General features: G+C 41.5%; 1 protein-coding gene across 5 annotated transcripts in view; it reads left to right on the top strand.

Moving 5' to 3' along the window:
- The window catches only part of grik2 (glutamate receptor, ionotropic, kainate 2), a 231719-nt gene that overhangs the window by 58946 nt on the left and 154750 nt on the right, over positions 1 to 18023 (top strand). For all 5 annotated transcript variants that reach the window (XM_035164273.1, XM_035164271.1, XM_035164272.1 and 2 more), the window contains 2 exons: positions 15953 to 16120; positions 17143 to 17400. In XM_035164273.1, the coding sequence (XP_035020164.1) occupies positions 15953 to 16120; positions 17143 to 17400 (426 nt within the window). The remainder of the gene's footprint in view (positions 1 to 15952; positions 16121 to 17142; positions 17401 to 18023) is intronic.

The following is an 18023-nucleotide window of genomic DNA, read 5'->3' as shown; positions in this document are numbered from 1 at the left end:
TGAATAGTCAGATTGGGTAAAAGCCCCATTTGGCCCATGTGAACAGAAATGGCGTTCATCTACATATAGAGCGAAGAGTGAGGAGAAGTGAGACCCGATCACAAGTGGTCACAGGAGACACATTCAGGATGCCAGGTGTGAACAGGCGTACTTAGCGCTGTCCGCCTGTGATCAGATCCCCCAGGATGGATGTTAATAGCATGTCACTCTGTTGCATATTAACATGCTGCTGGTGGGGCTGGAGACCTCCACACAAAACACAGTTACAGACCGAGTCTCCTTGGAAACTTTAAACTGTCTCATTCACAGTATTTCACTGTTAATCACATTTACCTTCAGTATAAGGAGTTATGATATAATGACAATTGATTTCAGTGCACTTGTGAAGGTGAAAGGAGCCGCACACTAAATCTCTCTCCGAGTATAAACCGCTGCGGTACGGCAGCATTCGTTTCAGTCCCGAGCTGTGATGGTTGTGTTATGGAAATGTTCGTGGGTCTGTCTCAGTAAGACTGCTGTAATGCCCTTGTTGTGCACACATGAAACATATGTAAAATTGGCAGCACACTGATATGATAAGGTTTGTGTCTGGGTGGGTGGGGGGGTTTTAGCACCAGTTTAAACTCTCAGCTTTAATTCGAAATACACACATTCCTCTCAGCCTCACACATGCAAACACATTCTCATTGAATATACTTGTGGTGTGACCGAGAGAGCAGCTGTAGATGAACGATGCAGCTGCGAGGAGATCTGTTTAAAAAGCCGGGCGTCCCATTCTCCGTGTTATCAGCATGCGGCGCCAGGCTCCCCCACCATCTGAATTATCTCGTCCCGAGATTATAATTCAGTGCACACTTGACAGCACTGTTTTCTCCCTGCAGGAAATAGAATTTCTGTACGTTTGATTTGCTCTCCTTTTTGTTTTCTCATTATCTGTAAAACACGTTGTGTACCTCACCACCCATTTTCTAACCCTCTATACAATTTCATAGAGGAGGCAGAAAATGAAAAGTCACGCTGTGTCATATGTAAGTGCCAAGGTTCAATTTTCCTTTTTTCCCACTTTTCAAAATGTTTCTAATAATAAATGGGTCTTGGCTGCAATTCACTGGAAAATGAATCCAGAGTATGATGATAAATGTGAGTGAAATAATTCCTTGGATGATAAAAGCAGGGGACCTTCTATAAGCGGTGTGCAGGGAGCTGGGGGCTTTTCCCCTACATGTCCTCAATTCAATCCACTCAATCCAGCCCAGTCACTCACTGGAGGGACTGAATTACTAAATGAATATATGAGAGCAAGAGTTGATTTCATTTCTCTCCTTCGAAATCATCCATAAGAGATGGACATTCTGATCATGCCGGCTTCTATCTTTAACTATTTATGAGCCACATCACAGGAAAACCTTCATTTCTCTGTGATGGACACATATACGTTTCTCTGAAGCTGAATTTATGATGCAACGTAAAGCTGCTCTGATCAATATGTTCATATTAGCAATGGATGAAATGAGGGGATCAGTGGCAGTAACAAACCTGCACAGATGTAACACGCACTTTTCATCTCAGTGTTTTTGTTGGTTATGGACCACGACTCTCCTCTTTTAGTTCAGCCTCAGCGCGCTCATCAGCCCATCTCCGGCAGCATCGAGCAGCTGTTTTCAGGGAAAATGCCCCAATAAAGCTGTTGTACACTACCTGCTGAGCACCAGAGAGCAGACGCACAGTCAGATAATGGCTGTCGAACATAGTCGAGCATTTAGCAAGTAAAGAGGCTGATATTTTAAGGAGTTGGTGGAGACCGGGAGGATAGAAAAATGGCTCCAAAATTATGTTATTTTAAGGTTTTAATATGTAAATGTTGTGTTTACAGCTTGATGCTCAAATGCAGTTGTAAGAGTGTGGTTCAGTTTGCATGCTCTCCACATTCTCCTGGTACTGCAGCTTCCTAGAAGAGACCGAAGACATGCACGTTAGTTAATAGCCCATGGGTGAGAATGTGTGTGTGGATGGTTGCTTATCTCTGAATAGCTGCTTTCAGACATGCTCTGGATTCCGTGGATCCTTTTTCGGATATTTTCACTGGAAGAAGTGCATGTGTGAATGTGAATGTCCAAGTGCGTTTTCCGCAGTTTCTGCAGACTTTTTTCCGACCTGGCCCCCTAGTATAAAGTCTAGAGAATTTGATGTGTGAACACAGCAGGGTATCCCCCCACTGGGTTCACAGCGAGCGAGTGGGTGGGGGAGAGACAAAAAAATGAAAAAAACGAAAAAGAAAACAAATATCTACCTGTGAGAAAGCGGTGATACACACACATAAGACACCGACGAAAATGTGAAGAGAGTTTGTGGTTATAAGAGCCGACGAAGGTGTCGGGGTGCTGTCAGCATGATCACATGATCCTTGCAGCGGAATTCTTACGTACTGCCTGCTGCACCCGACTGCTCCACCTCTGGCCTGAATAATGCAGAGCATTTGTTGCTGCTGTGAGAGCATCTGTGCAGAGAACCTTCCACTGCGTTGGGCATGTGTGAAAGGTAAAGTCCGGGTCAGGTCCACACCCTATTCTCTGGAATTCACCCGCAGGTCATGTCTGAAAAATGTCTTATGTCAGCCCTGTGATGGACTGGCATCCTCCCTCTTTCCAGGGTGAACCCCGCCTCTCAACCGATGTCAGCTGGGATTGGCTGTCAAAACCCCTTCGACCCTCAAAGAATAAGCAGTATAGATTATGGATGGGTGGATTTTACACAGCACTTGTCTGTTGGTGCTTCTATTTCAGTAAACGTTGACACAGACTCTGAGACTCCGTCTGGCGGCTGTCCTCTTGGCTTCTCGGCGCTGTGCTGATGACAGGACAGCTGATTCTGAGGACAGCGATGGCCCTAATGGACGCCGGCTGGATTGAATGGATGGATGCTTCAGTAGTGGTTATGCACCACTGATAGTTCACGTCACTGCTGCGTATTTTCAGTAGGATTGTGCTCAACAGCTCATTGACAGATTCACGGAAACACCAAATCTTTGTCGGCCATGAAAAGGGAATATTGGCACATTTAACTTTAGGTTTAAATTCAAATTCGCAGGAAAGTGGAAAACATTTAAGGTGAAAACAGCAGAAAAGAAAGGCTGGCACAGAGGGCAAGTGAGATCCAAGGCTCCTGTGACCCGAGGCACCTCTATTCATGGCATTAAAGATCCTCTATTGATCCCATTATGGCTGGAGGGTTTTATAGACAGCTCTGCCTCGGCGCCGTCAGGAACTGTACACCTTAATTAATCTGAATCACGGACAGGGAAGGAAGGTTTTGTTTGTGTACATGTGCGATCATTGGCCGATGTTTCCTCCTTCGCCAAATCAATGAGGCTGTCGAAACGACTTCATATCTCATCAGAGCGGCGGCTGATCCTTTAAACGGACTGGGATTACATCACAATGGAAGGGTCACGGGGCATCACGTTGGAGCACCGGGAGAAAATCGCCTCGGGAGGAATGTGCCACAGCTCCTCATCCCCCTCATTTTCCCCCTTTTATTCAAGATAATATCACACACTCGTTTGAGCACAGAAAATCAATATGCCTCAGCTAGGTTCAAAACCAATGCTACTCATTAAAAAGAGAGGGAGCAAACATGCTGTTCAGAGTGCTGGTCGAAGCCGGGTGAGTTAAGCTGCAGGGATTGTTATCATTGTTAAGCAAATAGATCCACAGAGGGAGAGATAGAAGGGAGAGAAATAATAAGATTTACTCCCTGTGCTATTAGCAATCTGTTTCTTCTTCCAGACTGTCGGGCTGAATGCCCACCTCAGCACACAGGGAATTAGCTAACTGTCTATATGGAGGTGGTTGAATTGTAAAGCAAAAATAAAGCTGTGCTCTCTCCGACCGTCCTCTAAACGAGTGGCTCTTTGTGTGACTGTGTGGTGTCGCCTCCAGAAGCTGATTGAGGATCGCAATGTGATACAGTGAAAGTATAGAATAATTTGTGTCTGGTTAAATTTATGATGCAGATATTGAGCCACAGTTAGGAAATCAACAAGATTCTGTTCCACAAGGGCAGTTTGATGCAACATTAAACCTGTTCCAAAACATAATGTAGCTGCTTGTACTTTTTACATGTTTAATTTATTGACTTTTTTTTTTACCTTGAATGTCAACAACAGGATTGACAATTATTTGTATTGTCAACAATCTTCTGAGAGCAAGCGGGAAGCATTAACCGTACTAGAAAGATAAACGTGACATGAAAATGCTCCCATCTGGATAGGCCCCTGGTGGCTGGCTGCAGTATAGTTCGTATATAGCCTGTCTCCTCCATGTTAACAGAAGGGACATGGACGAAACTAAAAAGTCAAAGTATATGTAAAAATATTTTTTTACAAAGATGATTTCTATCAATGTAGGTAGTTCTTATCACTCTGATGTTTGTCAAAGTTTTCATGTTTAATATGTTTTACATATAAAACAACTTCGATATGGCAGTTCCACACCTGCTTACTACTTCTACTACTACTAAGATGGCAGCCCCCGTATCCATGCTATTTTGGCGTCATTTTTGTACAGTGGGAGGAAGAGGAGACGTGTTTTCCATCTTTATATACAGTCATTGGCAGGAAGTATGATATTGATTGAGAGAGATGCTGCGAGAAAGATATGAAAACTGTTGTTCACTTAATAAATCATTCAACCTATTAGCGCCTTCTAGCAGCAGTGTGTGTAAATGATTGTGATAGTCCCAGAGTTATGGGACATGCACAAACTTATCACAGTACCATAGTGCGGAGATATTGTTTGAAAAATATACATAGCTTATAAATGTGAAAGGATGTACAGGGTGTGTCTGACATGATCTAATTTGTCAGTGGCTGCTTGTTATTCATTAAACCTGTATAACAGGGAGACTCCAACAAAGATCTGTCAGCCACCGTGAGTGCTGTGTAACTACAAATTCTGCTTGATGCCGCATTGCCCGGTAAGATCGATGATGAAAAATTATCCAAATGAAAATGGATAGTGACAGTGGAAGGGTTTACAATGTCACTGGGAGGAGAGGAATCCAATGTCTCATTTGTTCTCTAAATTTGGCCAAGTATTGATCGCAACACATGTCTCACCTTTAATGCTTTACCTCATCCATTTCCTCATTCACGTGGCCAAACTTATCATATAAATGGGTTTGACTTTTACCTTGTGTAGGTGCTGATGTGGGTCACGGGTTTGCAGCAACACAGAGGATGGGTTTCTCTGCATTGGGGCGACCAGGACTCTACAGTACATCTTTGTAGTGGGTTGGAATACGCTGTGCCTTCTGCCATCCAAGAATATGCTCCCTCCTATTGTGGTTTTGCTCATTGACATTTCCAGATGTGAGTAGTTCACAAGGGCTGCGACTGAGGAGAGAGGCTGACATTTTGTGTGTCCGCGACTGCCTGACAATGGCTGAGAAGCGCTGACATTTGTGAAAGTGCACTCTTATGAGAAAGAGAGGAAAACTACATATTATGTACTTGCATCTGTTGCAATAATCTGTGCTCACATGATAAAAATGAAGCATAAAAATGAACTAGAAACAGATGAGTGACAGGGAAAGATGAAAAACAAAGTACAGGAAGCGGGTAAAAGAAGTAGGTGAGAGCTGAATAGAGCTTGAGCGATGAACAAATACAACTACGTAGTTGAAATTTTAATGTGGTTCACTGTGTAAAACTGTCTTCAATCTTTTCCTGGATCTACAATGAAAAAAGGTACAAGCTGTTCTCCACAAACAGACCAGTGACCATCTCTCTATTATACAAATTCATAAGTGACTGTATAGGATATGCACAATTCAAATCAATTCAATTTTGTCTGAGGACCACAATGTCATGAAAGGTTCTCTGGCTGACTTGCCCTACACAACCTAAACCAGCTCATTGCAGGCAGCAGTATTATATTGTTATCAAAATATATGAGGCTCATATATCTGCAGCTCTGACTATCGATTAGAAAATACACTTCCGATGAGAAAGATGAGTGCCAGGTGAAAAAAAAATGTTTTCCCTTTTCTCCATGCAGTCCTCATGTATTTGTGCCCTAAGCAACTGTCTATGTTGCTCATACCTGTGTATTATATGTATATCATATAATATATATAATTTGATTAAACACATTAATGTCTAGCAAGTGGGCATGAGATTTATATTAAATGATGCATTTACCCGTGAATTAATATTTAATGAATTTAAATGGTTACACAGTAAGGGTGTTGGCAGCACAGGGCAGTTAACCCACTTAGCTCTGTTGGTAATTCAACCTGGCACATGAGACCTGACAGTTTCTTTTTGACAAGCTTCACATTGCCATAGTTGTTGGTTGTGATCCTGGATTCCTGTCTTGGCCTCCCTCTGTGGGTTATCCTTTGATACAGGTTGTAATAGATCAAATGCTAATGTTGGTCAGTGTCAAATGACAATTATAGGAAGACAATGATCACCTGTCTGAAAAGGTAAGGCCAAGCATGTGGAAATCATTAAACTGAAAGGAATTGCAGCGAGTGTGAAGACTTCTCCTCTGGGTTTCTTAGGATTCCTCCATTCTTAACATTGGTGCTACTGAAATCAATCCCAACCACTCCAGTAAATCACACAACACAAACGTAGGGCAATGTTTTAATACTGAGAGGACAAGACTCATGGACGTCTACACTGTTGAACCCTCCAAGAAGCCTTTTGTTTGGAGAATATTGGCCTCTGAAAGGTTTTATTCGGACTAGCTTCCTCCTCGGAAGGAATACATCATAATGGGTCAACAATGTAATCTGGGAGGGCATAAAGAATTGTGTGAAAGTCAGACATAGCTTAAGACAGTCCAACAGAACTAACGTTGTCCAATCATATGCAAAGGGGAAAGTTTCCATTGCTTGTTCTGAATGGGGAAAGTTTGTATCACAGCAGGCACCTTTGGACAATGTCTCCTTGACATTTACGAATGAGAATGACGTTCAAACCTTTTCTTTCTTTCTCAATTGTGGAGATCGGGTCAATTGCTGGGTGTTGCACTGTGTTCAGAGCATCCAGTCGTGAGTGGTGCACCTGGTGCAACACAGCTGTTTGAGCTGAGAGGACGGCTCAGCGTCTCTCCTCCAGTCTCCCACTTTCCATTTGTGTCCTTGTTGAGTCTTGGTTTATCTTGAAAATCACTGCTCTCTTTTTTCCTCATTGTTCCCGACATTATTCTAGTCACATTCATACACCCGCCATTTCCGTTGCATGTCTTTTTTTTTCCTTTATTGGCTCCATCTGGTCTCTTCCTGCACCCTCCCTCTCCAAACCCTGTCCACTGCAGCAGAGTGTCAGCTGTGATAAAGATGGAACATGCACTTGGAGCCCGTCATGCTACGCTTCGTGTTCTGCAGCCCTCATATTCTGACACTGATCGCCATCAAACTGTCAACAACAGACAGGGGCTGAGGGCTGAGGGTGTGTGTGTGTGTGTGTGGGTGTATGTGCTCGGGGAAGCCAGACGATTTTTCCTCATAAATTATTTTCGCTCAACAGGAATAATGAGCTGAAACAGGATTTACTATTAATTTCCGTCTTTTTTTGAGAGAGAGGAAATTGAGATGGATGATACCTGGAGGTTGGCGGGGCCTTCCAGAGAGACGATGGGAAAGACCAGCCTATCGCCTCTCAGGGCACAGAGTTAAGTCAGTGAGACAGGATTAGATGTGGTTCCTTTTCACTTCATGCACAGAGATTGGGTTGACGTGTTAAAGAAGTTATCTTTGCATTCTAAGTTCAACCAGGGTATTCCCGAACAGTCCCATAAAAGTCTGGCTCTTGGAATCATTTTAAGAAAATTCATGGAAAAAATAGGATGCACGCGAATTACCATTTTAGTGCCAGAAAAACAGGGGGTGAATTGGAGAGAATTTTAATTTCTAAAATAGTTCTGAGTATAGATTGATGAACCTAATCCTGGTTCAACTAAGACATAATAAAGTGTGCAAGTGAGCTAATTGTACAGGTGTCCATGCGTGTGCGTGCGTGTGTGTGTGTGTGTGTGTGTGTGTGTGTGTGTGTGTGTGTGTGTGTTTTCCCCCCAAAAGCAGTGAACAAATATATCCCAGGCAGGTTCACAGATTTTTATGTCACTTGTCTACCCTGGTACTTGCAGTGCATTTCTGTATTTGGTTGTGTTGTACTATCGTTTACTTATTTATTTGCAGGGTGTATTTTTGTCAACTTGATAACATTTTTTCTTAGTTTGCTTATGTTCTGTCTTTTTTACATGTGTTGTCGTGCAGAGCTCTAGGCCACTGTATAAAAGGGAATTGATTGTATTCTATGTCGAAACTACATGGCTTGTCGTAACAATTAGCTGGTTACAGTCAATGAACAAGACTCGGTTATCAGGTTGTACAATAAACCGGGTGTAGTGGTGATATACTGTCAGTACATATTGCCCTGTGTTCCTTGTATCTCTTTGGCTGGGGCAGGTGGTGTGGCAGGGATAGAAATTATTTCATGTGTCTGTGTGTTTTATTGATAAGATTACATCATGGGTCACTGTGACTTTCCAAGTTTCAATGGCACTGGAAAAGCTGAGTCCTTGGGTAGAGTTCAGGCAGGGAATTTGTAAGTGGAGGATTATGAAAAACAACAACTCGAAGATTGTGGCAAGATAATCCACACGTTTTTAAAAATTCACCTTTTGTATTTGCATATAAAAAGTAATTTTTGGCCTACTGTTGATGGGGTCTGCTGATGGGAATGATAGCTAAGCCTGTTAGCTTTATTCCACAGTAAGACGGCTTACTAGCTACACGTTGTACTGCACTGAAATATGCGATAATGAAGTTAAGAGTTGCCTACAGACATTACATTTTGATTACTAGTAATACCCAGACCTTGCATCTAGGGCCATCATCAGGTCAAAGTCTCAGCTGTACTTTGTGTTTTTTATTTTGCTGTTCTCACTTATGGATTAAAGATAAAGACTGGACAGATGCTCTGTGTGTCCATATGCTTCCTAAAATCAATAAATTAAGACTTAAATCGACGCCATTACTAGGCTGTATTTTCCTGCATGTACGTGTTTTTGTCATAGCATGTAATTGACTGGATTTGAGCACTTGCTAATAGAAAAATGTTTAACTCTCAGGTGATCACAGGGATTCATTGTGTGTCTCATGTACCAAAGACTGTCGTACCGTTTTGTATAACATGAAATGCTCCTGGAATAGCACAACAGATTTCCGCTAATGTCAATACCCCCCTGGCGAGCTCTGACTGCTGTTCAGGGCTGTGATGATTACACAGACTTCAATGCTGCTACCAGAACCACAACTAATCATTTAAATTCCAAGGGTTTTTTATAGGACATATGGCTCTGTCCTTACAGGACATACTCTTCGTTGGCAGTTCATTAGGTAAACCTGGCTGAAAGTAATGCAGTCTCTCACAGCAGTCCTGCAACATATCTTACATTCATAATGGTTATAATATTGACTTTTTAATGAAATACCTTTGGAGAGGTATTTAATGGTCTTTTTGGAGGCTACACTTCATCATGCTGTTGAATGTACAGATTTTGTTTCTATTCTTGCTTCACAATGAGTGTGCATGTGTAACACTGCATGGTGACAAATTATGTATCAAGCCTGATTAAATTTGAAGGAGACGAAGAGACGAGAAGTGAGACAAGAAGTGAGAAGTAAGTGAAGGATCTGTTCAGTAAAACAAAGTGTAGGAGATTAGGTGAAGAAGTGCATCATAAGTGCACATTAAGGGCTGGTTAGCCATGTTAGAGTGTTAGAGGTGTGAAAAGAGGAGGTGTTTTCAAAAGCGATGAGTCTTTAAGAGGTCCTCAAAGATAAGAAGGACAGCCCTGCTCTGATTTGCATTGAGCATTTGTAGCTCGTTCCTCAATCGTGGAATCACAAACATGTACAGCCGGTACTGTGATAGCCTTGTATGCAGGGAGGAAATGCTGCAGACAAACATTAGTGAGATCCGAGTGGCCATAGGTAGACAGTGGAGGTGCTTGAAGGGGGCGTGCCAAATTCTGGGACATCTGTGAGGGTTTCCACATACATGAACGCCAGAAATGCATTGCCGTTGTCCGGAGGCCGGAGTTAACTGTGGCCTGTACCAAAAGTTGGGTAGCCTACTGAGGCAGGAAAGGTCCGATTTTTCTGTTGTATCGTAAAACGTGACATTGACTGGGAGACAGATACAACACGGTCAGAGAAGGACAACTTGTCATCAAAACGAGACACGCAGGTTTCTCATGACCTTGGTTGGGATGACAGATGGTGGAGAAATGTGATAGTGACTCAATGAGTGATTATGCTAGCTTAAAACCATCTACACAATATATTACATTATATATATATATATATATATATATATAGGAAAGCTTTGTATGATAAAATAGTTTGCCACATAATGTCAAATATCGTTGTCATAAAATATTGACTTTGGCTTCTGTGGAGACTGCTGTCACTTAACAGCCCTTTTCTTTTGTCACCTTTTTTTTTAAAAATGTAGCTACCCCAAGCTCTCACTTGCAAAAATCAGTATTCCTCTGAAGATTCTGTGTCTGCAAAAAAAACATAATCCATTGGAGAAATATGAATAGTTGTATTAGTGACAGTAAATTAAGGGAAACTGGAAACTTGCAACACATGCACAATTATCAAATTACTTTACATTTCTGCCAATAATCAAGCCAAATTCTGTGAAGTTATTAGTGACTAAAGCAGAAAGCTCTTGTGCATCACTGTAAGATCCTGTGTGTTTTATAACGGACATAAGTTGCTTTGTTTCTCTCGTTTATAGTGTTTTGTAAGCAGCTAAGAATGTTTCCCTCAGCTTGGCGTCTTGCCTAACAACACCTCTTAGCCTTTTCAGAATCACTGAGATGCTCAGCCTCTAAGTGGCTTATCGCTTAAGTACTCTCTCTGATCAATCCCAGAGGCAACGTTTCCATTGTTTATGTTTAATTTTTCAGATACTCTGCCTGCTGGTGACGGCTCAGAGTGCTGTGGTCACTGCGTGTCCACTGGCATTTCATCAGATTGATGAAGTGCTGATTGATTTTTCGCTCTTGACTGATCTCTGTCTCTGGGTCAGGCTGCTTCCCTTTTAAGCACTGTTGCCTCAGAAAGTTTATTCACACACATACAAACACAAGAGTAACTTCTGAAGTGCTCCTGTATCCTGAACCTCTTTACATATATCACCTGTTCATGTAACTACAACAAAATGGGGGAAACCACTGAGTTGTGGATTTGTGTTAGAAAAGACAAATCTGGAGTAAAGGGAGGAAACCTGGTTGGAGCTGGAGTGCATTGAGCAAGTGACAACCACTACAGCCAATATCAGCATTGTATCTTAACTAATTTTCGGTTTTGATTTATGAGTTTGGGGTTATACAAAAAGGACAAAAAAAGTCATGATAAAACAGAGATAAATGTGTTTAGGAAAATGTCCTTGTTCTGTTTTAGTATATATGTATTGTTATTACAGAAAATAGAGAGATATGAGAGATGACAGGATGCATTCGACGGGAAATTTAAGGGATGGTTGGATTATAGTCAGTGGTTTGTTTTTAATCAGGTGTGCTACAGTGTTGTATTGCATTTAGCAATGTTACAGGTCTGGTTGGACGCAGAACTTTCACTCTCAAAGCCAAATCCACATGTGATTAGGTTCAGGCTACAAAACTACTTTGGACAAAGGTCTGACCTACAGCACTGAGGGGGATCTAGATATTTGCAATTTGTTTTAGTTTGTTGCAATCTGCACAGTCACCATTAGAGGTCACTAAACCCCACACACAGAGCCTTTCAGGTTAAACTAAGGAAATGTAGTTTTGGCTGAATACTAATAAAATAATAACAATTGCTTGACGTTGCTTTAAAGCATTTCAATGGGACATTTTTCTTTCTAGAACCAAACCACGTGTTTTTAAAACCTCTGATGTTATGATTATTTATTGCAGGAAAAGACATGAAACACAGTGACAGTGAACATAGATAGATACAAGATATGTTGAGTGTCAACATGTAACTTGGTGGTAACATTCACAAATTCATTCATTCATTTGACCTTCTGCTGCAAAATTCTTAAAGTATCAGAAAATTTAGTATCAAATCCTCACGGTGTGACTGCTGCTACAGACAACTCAGAATACAACGTGAAATGGTGCAGAGTGCATTGGCCAGTTGTGCAGTGGTTTATTTTTGCTGCATGTACAAAATGTAGGAGCAGTGCAGATGCTAACGGCTGTTGTGTGCTTACAATGTGGCTTCATGCCATTTTACATTAAATTCTGATATGCCTGGCTCAGTTATAGGAGCATAACAAGGAAAAGGAGGTCCACATGGCAACCATTCTAGTAAACAAGACATTCATTAAGCATAACTAGACACAAGCAAGCTCAAACATAATAAGTCAGTAATCAGCAGTGAAGTGTGATTGTTGGATGTGAGGAAAAATGAAGATGCTAACTCGATTCACTTTGGCAGAAAAAAACACCAACACAAAGCCAAGCTGGGAGCCAGAAAGGCACCAACAGGTATTCATTTCACAAGTTGACAGCCTCAAATCGATCGATTTATTTGAATTCTACAGCCCGACACAGATTGCGAAGCAGGATTTTATCACACCCATCCTACACAGTGTGGCTTAAACGTGCACAACAGTTGCTGTGGCAGTTTAAAGGCCCCTTTACTCTCACTGAGATGAGAACAAACTGAACTGGAGGAGTTTCTTTCTCTTTGCTTCTGTGCCCATCTCGCTTATTCTGCTTGATTTCCATATCTCCCTGTCCATGCAGACAAGAGCATTTTCTCATTAGTCTCGATGTGTATTCATATTCAAACTCACCTGCTTAGACAGTCACCTTTCTAATTCACTAATTCAACGTTCTTCAGCGATTCATCTCCATATTTACAGGCCAGATTCCCTCCAGTGGAACCGTAGAGATTCTCAGCAGGGAAACAACGCTTCTGGGGTGTGAACGGACCCATTCCAAACACTCAGCTTTCCAATTATAGTACATCCCGCTTAACTGATGCTTATTAATTCATTCAAACTCATTATGACATGCAAAATAGGGTTCTCCCATGAGATGAATACTAATGAAAGTACAAACTTCTCGACAGTGCTGCTGCTGTCAGAGGTCTTTCTGTTGATATTTGCTTTAAGCTCCAGCACACAGACTAAATAAATTCCCCTTTTAAAAGGAGCATATTTAAAGAGCCCACTGGTGAAATCACTGTAAGTGAGCATTGATCAGAATCAGCTTCTTGTGGTTAATGGTTTCTGACAGAAGGAGCCTGCAGTACTTGTGCAGTAGTGTGTATGGATTACATCTGGACTAAAAGAGGGTCCTACACTAGAGTGTGTGTGTGTAGTTGGAGTAAATAAAGCTCAGAGTCTGGTCTGTGCCTGACTGACACTGAACCGGCGGTGCCGGGCCATAGGGCTAACCCAAATAAAACACTTAAATCCTGGACCGCTGCTCTCCACTGCTCCGCAAGGGCTTCATTGATTGATTCGTCGGCCAATCAGAGAACATTGATCTCAGAAGCCGCCCCTCCCCATTCGCCTGCTCTCGGGGCCTCCTCTCTGTCCATTCGTCTGCTGGCTGTCAGAAGTATTCACTGGAGGGCTGTAGCTTTGGAAGGCTGCACTTTTAAACACACTTCCCCGGCTTTCTGAAGGAAATGCATTACAGTGCTTCATACCGGACACATTATTGTAATTGAATTCTCCCTGGATCCGGTTGCTTTTGCTATCATGAGGCTAATGGGTCATTGATATACAGTGTCAGGATATTAAAAGCTCGCTTAGTCCTTTAGCATATGCAGTTTTCTCTATAGACAGCGTTGGAGTGCTTCCAAAGCTCGGATGGACATAAAACTCTCCTTGTTGAATCATCAATACAAAAGTGATTCACTGAAATACAAAGTAAATGAATAAATAACCTGCACAAAAAGGGGGAGGAGTCTAATAAAACTCACTTTGAAATAGAGTGTGAGTCAGTCTAGTCAAATTTGAACACACAGTTGTCACACACATACTAAGGATTATTTATTCTCTACAATTATATGAATGTGCCCAAATCCATAATTCTATTAATAAATCATACACAGAAATTAAAAGATACTCCTTATAAAAGTATTCAAACAGAAAGCAGGAGCACATCTGACGGAGCGGCAGCACAGACTGGAGCTCTGCAGGAGGAGTGCTGAGAGGAGCTCCTGCCTGTTTGAGAGTATTCATGGTTGTTTGCTGCCAACAATTGTAAAGCTCCTTGTGCAGTTGAGCACATCTCCCTAAGGAGTGGAGGGTTTTAGATACACAATAAGATGCTACTTCAAATACTATGATTTTGCCTTGGAGTTAGATGAGTGACAGTGGTGATTGCCGTGTGTCCTTAAAACATATAAACCAATTTAAAAAATACTGCTTTACAACATGTTTTGGAAGCTGCACACTTTAGATTGCAGTTTAATCAGTTCAGTCAAAGAAAACTTACAAAACATATTAACAGAGACAGCAGCTCCTCACCCATCACAAGCTACTGACCAACAATACATTCTAATAAAGTGTATCGTGGGTAAAGTGGAGCTGCAGTGAGTGTTATTAGAGCCCTAGTTTCATCAGACATTAAGAACATAGTTTGAGCTCTTACTTTATTAGCCTCAACCCAGTAAACGTCACTTACTTCGACATGGATTTCCTTTAACAGATGCACTACTCAGAAGAGCGCTAATAAATGACAATCAATAGATCAATCCGAGTGGTGCATCTTCCTGGGCTAACATCTTTGAATGAAGAGAGAACGCCTGGGCAGAAAGTATAGAGAGTAGAAAGTGGCCTATTGGGGTAAAGTTCATCAGATGAGGAAATTGTGAATCATGCTTATTTCATTTGGTTTAGTTCGCCTGCGCCTCAGTAGCTACAGCAGAGAGTCAAGGCATCATTGTTAACACGGCCCGATATTTAGATTCTGACTTCCTTCTTTCAGCAGAATGTTTAGTTATCAGTCCAGTCTCTAAAAACACTATATGTAAGGTTAATAGCTCAGCAGCTTATTATTTGTGATGGAATGATCAGATTGATTGTCGTATATACAGTATAAGCCTTTGATGGGGAAGTCATTTACCATCACAGTTGAGCTGTCAGTCACTGGTGAGGATCTCCACAGCTAAAAGCTCCTGAGTCAATCAGTGACAATGATGATCCAGTATGGTCAGTTCTCTTTGAAAATGAGTCATTTGTTCATGCGCTGACCACCTCTAGTCTTCATTCTTTGTGTAATGGCCAAATAAAAGTAACATAGCAGGATGTAACCTCACCAGTAATAAAAACCTTTGATTTTAGATTTGATTTTGCACCTTAAATTACATTGGTGTTGTCATATTTGTTTTTTTTTGTTTTTAAATCGTTGTAAATGCTGGGCCAACATAGCTGTGATGATCACGAGAGTCCGAGCGCTGATTTTTGAACTTTCAGGAGAGTTTGATGACACTGTGTGGAAAAAGTGACAGTGTGAACCATCTATATAAAACTTTTGGCTGCAACATCCTGTTTTATTTTGACATCGCTAACAGGTCCTGTCTTTGCAGTTTCTAGTTCTTTGTCACTTCACTACTACACACCACCTGATTAGTTTCCTGTCCCTGCTCTTCCTGCTGAGAAACCCTTTTTATTAATCTTGCTTGCTCCTCAGGTTGTTTTGTCTGCAGACATACCAGTGTTTTTAAAAGATAGAGGACATTTGCTTGTGATTTTTGGATTTGTGACTGTTGCCTGCCTCTCGCCTGTTTTTGATCACCTTATGCCTTTTTCCTGAGTATAAGCCATTGTTCTGTGATTGAAATGACTACCACTGTGAAAGCAGTAACAGTTTAATCCTGGCCAGTTACTAATCTGCTGTCTCTCTTTCCTTGACAGGGGGGATATTCGAGTCCATTGAAAGCGGCCCATCGGGTGCTGAGGAACTAGCCTTTAAATTTGCTTTAAACACAATCAACAGGAACAGAACCCTACTGCCAAACACGACGCTCACCTACGACATCCAAAGGATAAACATCTATGACAGCTTTGAGGCCTCCAGGAAAGGTATTTATGGGTTTCTGAATCACAGACTTGCCTCCGGTGTTGGCATGCTTATGCCTGCTCTCTGTGTGTGTGTATATATTAAAAATGTGTGTCTCTATCTGTGCACGTATACCGGAGTCGCTTTGCATTGTAAATGTACTCCCCCTCCCCGATTGAGGATGCGAGCTGCAGTGACTCAGATTGTGACAATTATAATCAGGCAAAGGGAGGAACGGATGAGCACTTCAAATATAAACAGAGGGAATTGATTGGTTCCAGGTAATGACTCAGCGGCAGTAATTCAAAGACCTGTTTGGCCCCCAGAGACAGCCAATAAAGTGCTATAATCTAGCAGTTTCGTGTGTGCATCCGACTGACATTTCAAGTCTCTTATCAATTACGCGCCATTATATTATGTCTCAGCGATTTAACCAACTCTCTTTCGAGCTAATGCTAAGCTGTGCGATTGTTTTGCGCGTCCTATGAGTGCAGTTCCAGGACAGCAAGCTGAAATTGATCTTGGTCACATCTTTTAATGTTGTGGTGAAAATGTAATGCAATAGAGATTGTGTAATCAATATCAGTGGATATATCCAATTTAGCCACGAGAGCAGAGCATTAGTGAGCATCAGTGATGGTGGCTTATGAGGCCTGGCACCTTCGCTACATGTGTTCATCCCGAAGGTGTTGAATGGGGTTGAGGTCAGGGCTCTTTGCAAATCAATCTTCCTCCACATCCTCTGAGTGACATAATGGCAGAGGTATAACAGGGGATTTAATTACAGCTAATCTTATAGCAGAGGCAGCTACCAGCGAGTCATCAAATACACTGAATGCCTTTATGACGAAAGTAAATAAGACTTTGGATACACAGAGGATTCATTCATAGTTGGTTTCACTCTGCACGTCAGATTTGTTGACAATAGTAAAAAAAATGAAGAATTTCTAATGACAAATTTTTCAGATGAAGTGAAAAAATCAATTCTGCTATATACAGTATGTGTATAATACATGAATAACCAGTCTAATGTTTCCCTCTCTAGCCTGTGACCAGCTGTCTTTGGGGGTGGCAGCCATCTTCGGTCCCTCACACAGTTCCTCTGCCAACGCAGTCCAGTCCATTTGCAATGCCCTGGGGGTGCCACACATCCAGACCAAGTGGAAGCACCAGGTGTCGGACAATAGAGATATCTTCTACGTCAGCCTCTTCCCAGACTTCTCCTCCCTCAGTCGGGCCATCCTAGACCTGGTCCACTTCTTTAAGTGGAAGACGGTCACGGTGGTTTATGACGATAGCACTGGTAAGTCCACAAATACTTTTACTGATGGTTCTCCTTTTGTTTCATTCCAGCCGTCCTCTCTTAATGTCACCAGGAGGTTTTTAGTGTTTAGTCCTCATCGCTGATTCAAACTGCATAAATCAGGATATTTTTCAAAAATATTTTAGTATTTCCTTTATATATTAAGCGATTTGACACAAGAGGCATGGATTGCATGTAAAAATACAGAAACTGGGAAATATAGATAAGACAACCAAATTAGAAAGACTATAAAATACCTCTTGCCTTTTTTTGAAGCCAATTTCTTGCATGTCAATATTAATCTATATTGTTTTGCTGTCTACTCTATAACTGCCCTGATAGCATAACTTTCAGGCACAACAGACAGTTCCGGAAACCCACTCTATTGACTGTTTGGCACTAATAAACAGATACATTTAGCGACTAGCTGCTTGCAGGTAAAGAGCAATCAGGAGTTGATGAAAAACAAAGATGAACTAAAGGAGAATGAATATTAATGTAACATTTACCAGAAACTACCAAACAAGTGCCGGAATTTCATGATAAAAGATATCAGTTAGAAGTTAGTAAAATGTTTAAGCTTATATATCCTAGATTTATACATTTTTATAATGATTTCACAA

Source organism: Hippoglossus stenolepis, chromosome 8 (genome assembly GCF_022539355.2).
Source record: "Hippoglossus stenolepis isolate QCI-W04-F060 chromosome 8, HSTE1.2, whole genome shotgun sequence".
Lineage (NCBI taxonomy): Eukaryota > Metazoa > Chordata > Actinopteri > Pleuronectiformes > Pleuronectidae > Hippoglossus > Hippoglossus stenolepis.
This window is presented reverse-complemented; position numbering and strand designations above follow the sequence as displayed.